This window comes from Rhinolophus ferrumequinum, chromosome 21 (genome assembly GCF_004115265.2).
Source record: "Rhinolophus ferrumequinum isolate MPI-CBG mRhiFer1 chromosome 21, mRhiFer1_v1.p, whole genome shotgun sequence".
In the NCBI taxonomy this organism is placed as follows: Eukaryota; Metazoa; Chordata; class Mammalia; order Chiroptera; family Rhinolophidae; genus Rhinolophus; species Rhinolophus ferrumequinum.
Window position 1 is genome coordinate 32,663,297 of NC_046304.1, and position 12,283 is coordinate 32,675,579.

At 36.0% G+C, this 12,283-nt stretch overlaps 1 protein-coding gene across 20 annotated transcripts in view; it reads left to right on the plus strand.

Annotated features, from left to right (window-relative positions):
- The window catches only part of SPAG9 (sperm associated antigen 9), a 108,944-nt gene that overhangs the window by 54,730 nt on the left and 41,931 nt on the right, over positions 1-12,283 (plus strand). For all 20 annotated transcript variants that reach the window (XM_033089469.1, XM_033089470.1, XM_033089473.1 and 17 more), the window contains 2 exons: positions 8,336-8,543; positions 9,104-9,203. In XM_033089469.1, coding sequence (XP_032945360.1) covers positions 8,336-8,543; positions 9,104-9,203 — 308 coding nt within the window. The remainder of the gene's footprint in view (positions 1-8,335; positions 8,544-9,103; positions 9,204-12,283) is intronic.

A 12,283-nucleotide genomic window follows, 5' to 3' on the forward strand; every position in this document is an offset into this window, starting at 1 on the left:
CCAACTAAGAAATGAACATGGGCACTGAGGGGAGGCACAGACTTGCCTCTACCCTAAGGTTCTTCTGGCTGGTCTAATAATCAAATTGACACGAGACAAATTAGCAAGAGTATACAACTAAATTTAATACATACATATGTATAGGAAGCCCACATACCAGAGTCAGAGACCCCACATGCCACAAGAGGTTCACAGTTTGAGAGGGAACATGGGAACATAAGACATGTGAGCTAGGGATGCAGTGAGGTGCCTTGGGGAACTGCAGGGGTCATTGCAGGATGATAAGAGCACTGCTTAGTAAATGGAAGTTGGTCCTACCCTATAGATTATCTCTAATAATCCCTTACGGGCAAGTCTCCTAAGGCCTTCTAGGTAGTTAAGGTAGGGGAAGAAGTTTCTCTTGAGCCTGAAGGTAAAATTGCCTGTAGCTCAAAACAATCCACATACTACAGAAGCACGTCTTGGTGGGGCTTGTTCTGAAACTCCACAGGACAGTACTTACCATTAGCTGCTAGAGTGTAGATTTAAATTTGGATTTTGTCAGTTTCCCCATTCCTGTCCTTTTTATGTTCCAGGACCCAATCCAGGCCCCCACAGTGAAGTGAGTTACGTTTCCTCTGTCTCTTCCAGTGTGTAACAGTTCCTTGTCTTTCATGACCTTGAGGTTTGAAGAGTACTAGTGAGTTATATTGTAGAATCTCTCTCAATCTGGGTTTTTCTAATGATTTCTCATGGTTAGATTGAGGTTACAGACTTTTGGCAAGAATGCTGCAGAAGCAGTATGCCTCTAACCTTGACCCCTTGGTTCTGCTGGCGTGTGTGTGGGATTTCTCCATTGTGCAGTTACTGTTTTCCCATTTATAATTAATATCTTGGTACATATACCTTGGGACTGTGCAAATATCTTGTTTCTCCTCAAACTTTCAGTTTTTTGGTATCCATCAGTGGATCTTACCTACAGCAGATCCACGTAGTGACTTCAGAGCCTTATAATTGCTTAAACTAGAGGCTTAGAGGAGATGATTTTAAGTCAAAATAAAACAAAACCCCCCCACACACCCTCATCGTAACATTTTAGATAATAGAAAAATGGATCTTGTCATCCCGGGAGATAGTACAAGGCAAAGATACTAGAACTACGCTAATATTTAGTAAATACATGATAGTTTTCTCTTGACAATCTTTCCCTCTTACCAGGTCAGCAGTAGTTCTGAACCTGTGAAGGCTGTAGAACAGGAGATGAGAATGGTGTTGCAGAACGTTTTCACAGAGTAAACGAAAGTGTTTAACTGTTGGTTACTCCTCAACTGATATTTTCAAGACACCAAGTGCTCAGTTTGGAAGACTACTGATGTTATTCACTGAAATACAAAAGAAAAGTATTTACAGTGGTTGTCAGGGCTTTACTGTAATCTATAATTGACTCCTCCTCTAAAGTCAGCCTTTTGAGATAAGGGAGAGAAAATATAGTGAATCATATAGAAATTCAGTCTGTTTACATTTATATAGCTCTAGGTAAGAAAACTAGTATGCTTTGCACAAATATCTTCCTAGGACGATGTATATAACTTAGATGAATCCTAGATACAGCCCAGTGTGTCATTTCGCCATTTCTGCCTCCCTAGTTGAACAGATTTCTTCAGCCCCAATCAGGGCACCACTCAGCTTCACTCAGCAAACATCTGTTGAGAACCTACTTCATGTCAGTCTTGATGAGCGGGGCGCTTAGTACATAAAGATAAATGAGACATCTCCTACCCACTAGGTCAGGGTTAACCTGGGTTGGTGGAAGCCCTTCAACAGGCAGGTCTGTGACAGTGAAACAGTGTCCTCTTTCTTCAGAAATATCCACAGGGTTCGGACATTCATACCTTTCCTTTAATAATATGAATTTTCGTGAACCTGCATCATAATTTATATCTAGATTTATTTAAGCTAGCTGTGTCTAGAGTTATGGCTCTCTGTTTCTTTGGGTCATAGACTCCTCTAGGAATAAATTGAAGTTATGAAACTCCACAAAATACATCTACATACAGAATTTTATGGTTCTGTTATGCTACAGAGTTGTAAATCAAAAGAGGTTAAGAACCGCTGCTTTAGACATTTAACTTTTATTTGGGGAGAAAAAAGTCAACATAGAATTTAAAATATAAGGTAATGTGTTATAGTGGGACCCACGGGACTAGTTTATTACCTTTTGTAATTTTGTCTTTACTTTCATTAGGGCTAAAGTCTTTGAATCTAAAAGACAAACTTATGTAGCAGAGTTGCTTGCCCCTTTATTTAGCTTACTTCAGATGGAGTCAGGCAGGCTACTTAGAAAACATAAGGCATTTCTAAGTTGTCCTTAATAGGACAATTTATTTTCTATAGTTGTAGACATACTTTATAGTCTTTCAGAACATAAATAGCTACAGTGCAACACCAGATAACACATGACGTGTGTATTCTATACAGCACTGAGCACATGAGGCATTTGATGAATGGAACAACTGAAAATATTTTTGTAAAGGTTTATATTTTAGCCTGATTTCTAAAACAAGTAGGAAAATGGCATAAGGACCAGATTGTTTTCACCACGGTATCTAAAGTGAAGCTGAAAGTAATGACACCTATTTTCTTTTTTGCGTGTGGTAAAAAACACCGAAAAATTTGACCATCTTAACCATTTTTAAATGTACAGTCTGGTAATGTTAGAATTTTCACATTGTTGTGAAACAGACCTCTAGATATTTCGTGTCTCGCAAACCTGAAGTTCTATACCCATTAGACAACAACTCCCCCTGTGTCCCTCCCCCCAGCCCTGGTAACCACCACTCTGCTTTGTGTTTCTATGAATTTGACTAGTTTGGATACTTCATATAAATGGAATCATGTAGTAGTTATCTTTTTGTGACTGGCGTATTTCCCTTAGCATAATGTCCTCAAGGTTCATCCGTGTTGTATGTAGCGTGTGACAGGATTTCCGTCCTTCTGCTCATTTCATTGTATGTACGCACATTTTGTTTATTCATTTCACCTGTTATTGGACATTTGGGTTGCCTCTGCCTTTTAGCTGTCATGAATAGTGCTGCTATGAACATAGGTGTGTAAATGTCTCTTCAAGATCCTGCTTTCAATTAGTATGGATGTCTATATACCCAGAAGGGGGCCAGCTGGATTATATGGTAATTCTATTTTTAATTTTATATGCAAACTACTTACTGTTTTCCATAGCTGTTGCACCATTTTACAATCCCACCACCAGTGCACATTTCTAATTTCTCCACATCTCGCCAATACCTGTTATTTTATGGCTTATTATTATTATTATTATTATTGTTATTGATAGTAACCATGCTAATGGGAGTGTGGTGATACATCATTGTGATACTGATTTGCACTTTTCTGATGATTAGTGATGTTGAGCATCTTTTCCTATGCTTGTTGCCTGTTTTGTGTACCATCTTTGACACCTGTTCCTTTAACAACTTAAGCATGCACAGCATTGCCATTCCTTTATAGTTATAGCACTGGGATCCCAAAATCAGGTCGCTGCTTTTTGTGGACATTCTCCCGTGACATGCACAGCCTACAACGTGAGAGTCACTTAAAGACTGAGGGGGAAGTGGGGTTACAAAATAAGTACATTTGTCAGAAAGACTTGACAGCCATGTAAGCATCCATGTTTAGCACCCACCAGCCATTGAAGAGGATATCCAAATCACATCAGGGAACTAGAATTGATAGACCAGTGGTCATCAGATAAATAAAGCAGCATTTGTAGTCAAGACTATTAGCCAAAACAGCACAACCTGGCATATGACTGGAATAAAATAGGAGTTGGAAGTCTCCAGAAACCACTGATTGAATATGAAATAATAGTATGCAATTTCCCTGTAATTTTATATTGAATAATTCGTATATGAATTCTTCCAGTTTGCACTTAGACCCTAGTAAGAATTTTCCCTCGCTTTGCACATGGTATCTTATGAGCTTACTGTTGAACAAAAGTGATATAATTTTATCTTTTAATAGGTTAATATGTAGACTTGTCTTTGTTCTGTCTTTACTTGCAGGCATTGTTAGGGACTGAATTTCATAGTTCCTTCCATAGGGGATACAATATAAGAATATTGTACCCCCAGTCAAACATGGTAACAGAGACTTCTCATTTTAGTGCTTTCCTGCTAATCTTAGAAGCTTATGTCAACTGCCTGGGAGACCAAGGAGAAATGCCTCTTTTGAAAACTATCCCCTAAAATTCAGAGCTTTTCCCTCTGCAGCAGTCATGCGCTATCCTTGGGCCCCAGCTGTCAGAAGTACAGCCCACACAGTGAGCGATTTGAATGAGTGTAAAGTATTTTCATGTGATAAAAGTAGAAAAGGGACATAAGTTGCAGATAAGTGAATCTCGGGTTAGATGGATAGCCTAGGACAAATTTAAAGCATCGTTTCCTTCTAGCACATCCTAGTTCGCCACTCCTTGTAGTCCCAAACCTTGAGGTCCTTTTCCTGTTTTAGGTTCATAGTCACAATCCTTTTCTGAATCCTTTCGGTTCGGAACTCCTGGTTGGTTTATTTCATACTCCCAGGTCCCCAAATGAACCTGGGGAAGAGGGCTTTTGCCATACTGTTTATATTGTGGACTCTTTTATTGCTAAGTAATTTTTTTCTTAAGTAAAAATAACTAGACCTTGGGGATGAGATGATAAGGAGGAAGAGGAAATAATATCTCTACTTGATTTTTATTTGAGAGGTGAATGACAAGTGCAAGATTGATCTCAAATTATTACTCTTTTTTCCCCTTCTTCCACCTCCCCCCCACCCCTCTCTGGTTCAAGCTGTTGTTTCTCAGTCTGGTTGTGTAGGACACAGCTCCCTGGCCCATGCTGGTATTATGTTTTAAAGCTTCAAAGAGTGGAAATTTATGTATATGATAACATAATATGAATTAACCAGGTTGTTTGATTAACCAACATAATACCACTTTTATTTTTTTAGAGTACACATCAAAGCACAGACCAGAGAGTGGGACTCCGGGCTTCTAGTTGCCTTTGCTGTAGGCTTCTGTGACTCCAGGAATATTACTGTCAGTTTTTCTGACTCACTTCCAAACAAGCTAATTTGCATGACTTAGTAAATTTTTATCAGATGCTATTATATTAGGTGCCAGTTCCCGGGTCAAGGAAATAGTTAACAATTTTGTCTTTTAATTTTAAGAGAGGAGGAGATGATAGGGAATTGAACTACTTATTTCTTTGCTTTGTCTTCTCCTCCCATTGGAAATCAGCCCAGTATTGGGGATGCAGGGAAGAGGATAGTTGGCTGCACAATTTAGCTAATCCTATTAGCTATAGTTAATACTGCACTTCAGATGACAGATCAACAAAGTTATCTTACACACAAGGCAATGAATAGATAGCTCCCCATTCATAAGAGTATGAATGGTTTTCTTTTTCTTAAAACTTTCTCTCAAGTTGAAAGATAATTTCATCTAGTTATACTAATTCAAGTTTGTTTAGAACCTGTTTTTTTTCCTTGTAAAAGTAGCACATGCCTATTAAAAATTTGGAAACAAAAGTATTATAAACAGCAAAAATTTTTCACTTACTGTATTGAGTCACTTTATATACTTAAAATTTTTTTGAGACCATGCTTCATATATAGATTTATATTCTGATTTTTATAACTTTTTCTACTTAAAAAACTATATATATATATATATATATATATATAATTTTTTTTTTTAGTGTGTGTATATACACACACACACACACACACATGCACACTAACAAGAGCAAAGGAAAAGCAAAAATCACTCATCCTACTACCCAGTGGCAACCACTGTTAAAATTGTCAGATAGGTGCTAACAGAATTTTTCTAGCCATATATTTTTTGATTGATCATACTGTACAAACTGTTTTAATTCTCATTCTCTTTGTGAAATTTTTGAATATTTTCCATCTCGGTAATATTCATCTATAACACCATTTTTAATTGCTGCATAGTATTCTGTTGTGTGAATGTAGTGTAATTTGCTTAATCTCCTATTTTGGAGCATTTAAATTGTTTGCAGTTTTTTGATGTTAAATGACATTGTATATATATATATATCTCTGATTATTTCTTTAATTAAGAGTATACATTTTTTCCAATTTAATGTATAAGCATTTCTCTCTGTCACTGAAAATTCCTTGTAAGTAAGTATATTATGCTAACTTGGATATACCATTTTGTTTTTCTTTTGATAGACTCAGAAACTCAGGACTTTGTTTTTGTTTTTGGTAAATGAATCAATATCTATGATGGATATATGTGTTTCTTAAAATAATGATGAGCAATAAAATAACCAGTAGCTGACCCACTATTATAGAAGTTCAAGGGCAATATAAACTGACAGAAATTGAGAATAGCAAGGATTTATTAGGATCAAGATCTTGAGCAAAGCCTTGAATGTAACTGGGGGTTAGAGCTCAAGCCGAACATTAGAGCTAAGATATCAAGGCTCTTTAATGAGTAACTCTGTGCTGGGTGTGGCCCTCACATTCTGTGACTTTCTACATTTCCCATTATTTCAGAACAACAAAACAAAACCCAGAAGCCTGGGATAGGAATTGTGGCCAGGAGACTTGTTGAAGGGATGAAGAGCTCTCCCTTTGCATAGTAAATATAATTCCTTTTGCATAACCTACGTTGTCATCTGGCTGTTGGTTTCATATTTGTTCAGTTATTCTTGGTAGTCAAATTTGTGCTACATCAGAATGATAGTAAATTGATATTGAGAGAAGACAGTGGAGATGAAAACGTTTTAATGTTGTAAAACTTAAGAGTTTTGGTGATGAAGTTTTCTACAGGTGTGGTTGCCTTCCTTATAGTTAATGTCCATGTGCCAAAAATGTTTTCTTATACTCGAATAGTTTTACATTGAATTTGAACACCCTCTTCTCAGCACCTAAAATAACCTAAATCTTGTAGGCAGGGTAATATAAAGCTGTGGAGCGTGTGTATATACTTTTGATTGATATATAGTGTTAGGTTTTTTTTTTTTTCATTGCCTGGATTTGGTTCCATTATTTTTATAACCGTAATGCATTTTTAACAATGTTCTTTAAAAGTTATAAAAGAAAAAATTTTAAAGAGGGAAATAAAAATCACTGATAATCATCTCTACCACAGCACAAATTAAATATGTTTATTTTCCCCCCAAAAGCATGCATTTCAAAATTTTCAGTTTTGCACAATGTATTGTTATAAATTATAGGGAACATTTTAAAACACTCAGTATGCGTGAATCCATTGCTAAGTTTTTATATAGAATAATTTAGAATAATCCTATGAATTAGGTACCATTAGTTCTATTTTATAGATGAGAAAACATAGATATAGAAAGAAAACACAGTTCACCCAAAGTCATACATTTAGTGAATGATAAATTCAGTAAATTTACCTTAATCCTTACTATTACTAGTAGTAAACTTTTTTCAGCCTTTTTTTTTTCTTTATACCTGGGTACTTTGCTTTATAAGAACTGCCTCATTGGTAGCCATTGGACAATGTTTTTAATGATTTTGGAGTCACAAACCCATTGGAAAATCTGATTAAAGTTGTAGATTCTTTTCTCAGAAAAATGTGTGGTCCACAAATTTTTCATATAACCTCAATTTGGGCATGTAGCTTTTGAAGCCTATCTGTGAAGCCTAGAATAGTAGTTATCAAATTTTAGTGAGTATATAAATCACCTGAGTTGCTTATCAAAATGCAGATTACCTGATCTCTCACTGCCTAAAGTCTGGGCTTGGATTTAGAATCTCCCCTTTTTTGTTCTTTTACAATCTTCCCTTTTGACAAATACTTCAAGTGAGCTGGAAGCAGGATGTTTTCAGAACACTTTTTACAAAACTCCTGAGATTTGAGAATCTTATTCCACTGATGTTTTAGAGCAGTTGCTACACAGTACATGCTCTAAGTGTGTTGAAATAGGTTTTTATTATCAAATAATTGTACATTATTATAACTGCCTTTAAAAACTCTGATGTGGACATTAAGATATAATGGTATTGCTAATACTGCCAATCTACTTTTATCTTCAAATTTTCTATTTAGAAGAATCTCATGTATGTCTGAAAAAATGTGATTTACTTAAATATTTCCCAATTATTTGAATTGTCTGTAGAGATTATTCATTATTATTTACTGGTCTGTAGAGATTATTTTCTTTGGTAATCAGTGACTCTTTATTACTGCTTTAAATAGAGTTTTCTTTCGGCAAGTTTGTTTTATAACCCACTTTTAAAATGGTTTAGAATAAATCACTTATGTACAAATTTTCTCTGTAATTATTTTTATTTGTAGGATGAACTTTCTGATGTTAGCCAAGGAGGATCTAAAGCTACCACTCCAGCATCAACAGCTGCTTCAGATGTGGCAACACTTCCTACTGATACTCCCTTAAAGGAAGATAATGAAGGATTTGTGAAGTTTGCAGATACACCAAATAAGTCGGAGATAAGCAAGCATATTGAAATACAGGTTGCACAAGAAACTAGAAATGCGTCAACAGGTAAGTGACCCTCCTCTTTTACTTACTGGCAAAGTAGTCAATAAATCTAGGTGATGTGGGCATGAGAAAATTCATCACTGGGCGATGCTGTTTTAGATTTATAAAATAGCTAAATAATTTGTCATACTCAATTCTAAATAAGCATAAAAGAGGTGATGATTAAAGTTTTGGAGAGAAAAATTTGGGGGGCTGGAGGGTTGGAGAGCCTGTAAGGTAGCAGGATAATGTTTTACTGTTCCCTGCCTTAGGTCGTCAGTCTTTGTCTTTGCTTTCTCCATATTCCACCCCTTAAATAGGAATGAAAACAGGGAGTTCTGGCCTGGGATACACTGTGCTGTGTCTCAAGAAATACAAATGAAAACTTTCTTTGGTTATTTATTAGTGTCTGCTGTTAACTGTTAATTGAATATATGACATGTCTAATCCTGTGTTTCCTAGTATCCACTCTTTCAGTTTTTTTGTGATCAAATGATGTATTTACAATCATAGAAGCAAGAGGATTTTCATATTAGGGACAATACGTGATGTATGCATTATTTGTCATCCTGTCCTTTCCTAAGGCTCTGCTGAAAATGAAGAGAAGTCAGAAGTTCAAGCAATCATTGAATCTACGCCTGAGTTGGATATGGACAAAGACCTCAGTGGATATAAAGGCTCAAGGTACTGCCAATGTCAGATAGACATGTCATCCTTCCTTTTCTCCCCTCTCAGAAGCACACTGTTGTTCTCTGGTCTCTGACCAGACAAAATGCTTTCAAATATTTAGTTGAAGAAATGTCGGTCTTATATTCCAGTTCCTGTTTTTGAAAGTAAACATTGTACGTGGTTTAAGTGTTCTGTGAAATGTTACCTTTGCAGCATCAGGGATTAGGAACATGTGGAAGGACGGAAAAACGACAGCGAAGGGATAGCCCATACTTTCTAGAACTTGAGGAAACATAGAAGCAGGAGTGGGGGAATTAACAATTTGAGCAAGCTTTGTTCCTTCCCCCAGATCAGGAAGAAGAGAATGTACTCCCTTCAGAAGTGTAATGACCTCATTATTGGAAGAAATTAGTCTCATTTTACATGGTGGTGGTGGGGGGGGCTATTTAGTGGTGGGAAGAGAATGATTATATGTCATCTTAATGAAGGTCATCTGAAATAGATTGATGTTCAAGAATGTCAGACAGGAAATACTGCCTTTGCATTTCTTCCATAAATCTTATCTTTTAATTAATTAATAATGACCATTAAAAATACATGCATTTATTGATTTCTGCTAGACATTGTGCAGTATACAATAGTGATAAAAAACATGAGCCTTGAGTAAGACTGGGGGTTCAAATCCTGCCTTAGATTTGAATCTAAGTTTCCTTATCCGTGAAAGGGATTTATAATAGTACTTCCTTCCGATGGTCGTGAGACGTAAATGAATCAGTATATGTTAAATTACTGGCAAAGTGCCCAGTTCAATAAATGTTGGCTGCTATTATTGCTATCGTCATTATTTTGTGTAATTTGACCTCAATTACAACCAAATGAAATAGAAGTCTTCATTCCCATTTTACAGATCTGGAAACTTAGGAATGAAGATTCCTAAACTAGCAAGAGGTAGAGCTGGGTTCAGTCTAAACTCTGATTTCAAAGACTGTGCCCTATAAAAATATGTTTTACTTTATTGCTTATTTAAAAATTTAAACAATTTAGAATGTAAAAAGTAATATTTGCTTCTTATCTATTCTCTCCTAAGCCTAGGAGATGTAGCTACTTGTTAATAGTTGTGTGCTATTGTCATTTTGAACTTCTTTATAAAAATCAGAAATTTTTATTATACTAATCCATTTATGCAGTATTGGGGTCAAATAGTAATACAAAATACGAAGGGCAATCGTATTTTGGCCCCTTCCTGCCCCTCATTCACATTCCTAAGAGGTAATCTCTGTCACTACTCAGCTATCTTATGCTATTTGTCTTCAGGTATCTAAATCACATCCTTACGCTGGTCTTCCTTGGTCCCTCTCTTTCTCAGCTGGGATTCTATAAGAAAATTAAGGCCTAATGCCCTAGGGTATCCCTTGTATTTAATACATTATTTATACTCCTGTGCATCTAGAATAGTGTTAACTATGTATGTACTTTCTTGGGTAGAATTGAGAATATAGTCACTCACATCATTTTCTGTGTTCTGTGGACCAGCTGAGGAATCCTGGTTGAAAAGCCTGCCACGTTAGCTGTTGATTTTAGAATGGAAGATGACGAGGATATATAGTTCCTTAAACCACCATCCTTCCTTTCATGCACCCAATATAATATCTCAATTTTGTTAAATTAACATTCACTGTTTATATCATTATGACTATATAAATACTAATCACAGAATATACTGTGATTACATTTTCTTTCTTTTACAATAGTTTTTCTGGAATTAGTAAAGACTCAGGTGCTTGTTGTTGTTATGTCTTTTGCTTACGTTTCTTATATATATGTCTCTAATTCACTGACAGATACCCTCAAACCATAAATGTAACCGTTCTCAAAATGGCCAAACACAAAACCAGTTTCTTAGCACTCTTTCTTCTGGCGTCTTAATTCTATTCTCCAGTCAAGACTGTTGCTCAGTTTTCTCTGGTCCTAGAATTGGCTCTTACTATCATCCTGGGAATTCTTTTCATTTCTCTCCTCTTTTGTGTCTTCTCTTTCCTTGATCAGTCATCTCGCTTCTTGATTATGCCATTGTTTTGACAGAATATCTTCTTACTAGCTTTATGGGCAAAGGTGGCCTGGGAGTAAATTTTTTGAGAATTTGAATGTGACAAATGTTATTTGAAGAAGACATGATTGATAGTTGGGCTGGATTCAGAATTCTAGGTTGGAAAACCTCGGGAAGTTTTCCTTCAGAATTGTGAAGACACATTTTATTGTCATGTTGAGTTTGGATTGCAGCCGTTTGTGATACTGCTTTTTTTGTACATTCTCCTTGGAAGCTTTCAGGATCTTTAGTTTATCCCTATTTTAGTTTTTCTTCTTTCTTAAAAAATTATGATGACGTTCTTGATATAGGAGTCTTCTTTTGTATGTTCTTGTGTGCAGTAAATTTTTCATCTTTAAATTCTTATCTCCCAGTTCTGAGAAATTTTCTCTATATCTCCTTATTATTTCCTCTCTCTTTCTGGAACACCTGTTAAGTGGATATTTAACATCCTGAATGGACCCTCATAATTTCTTTTCCCCTTTTTCCATCTCTTCTATTTTCGGTTCTAATATCTGGATGATTTCTTCAACTTTATCTTTCAACCTTCACTGATTTTTGTTTTTTCTAAAATTTTTTTGTTTTCAACATTTATTCTGAAAAATAACTGGTTTTTGTTTTAAGTTTCTGCTGCTGCCTGCATTTTCACCTTTTGTTCCAAGTGCCTCTGTCACAGTCCATTTGTTTTGGGTTCTTTTATAACAGAGACCTTCTTTGAATGTCTGTTGCTCTGTGGCTGTTTTGCTCATACTGAAGTAAATGATGCTGATTCTCCAGTATCCTACCTATAACATTTAAACTTGGCCTCCATTGTTCAGGGAGTTATGCTGGGAGGAGGGTAGTCTCACTTTTCTAGAAAATTGGATCTAGGTGCCATACTGCATCCTGTGTCGTCTTTCATCCTGTTCTTCTAGTTTTATGTTCCACCTTGCATGCTTCTCTCGGCAGATTGCTGGTTCCTTCAATTCCTAGCCTTTTCAGGGGTTCTGGCAGCATACTGACTTCCTCC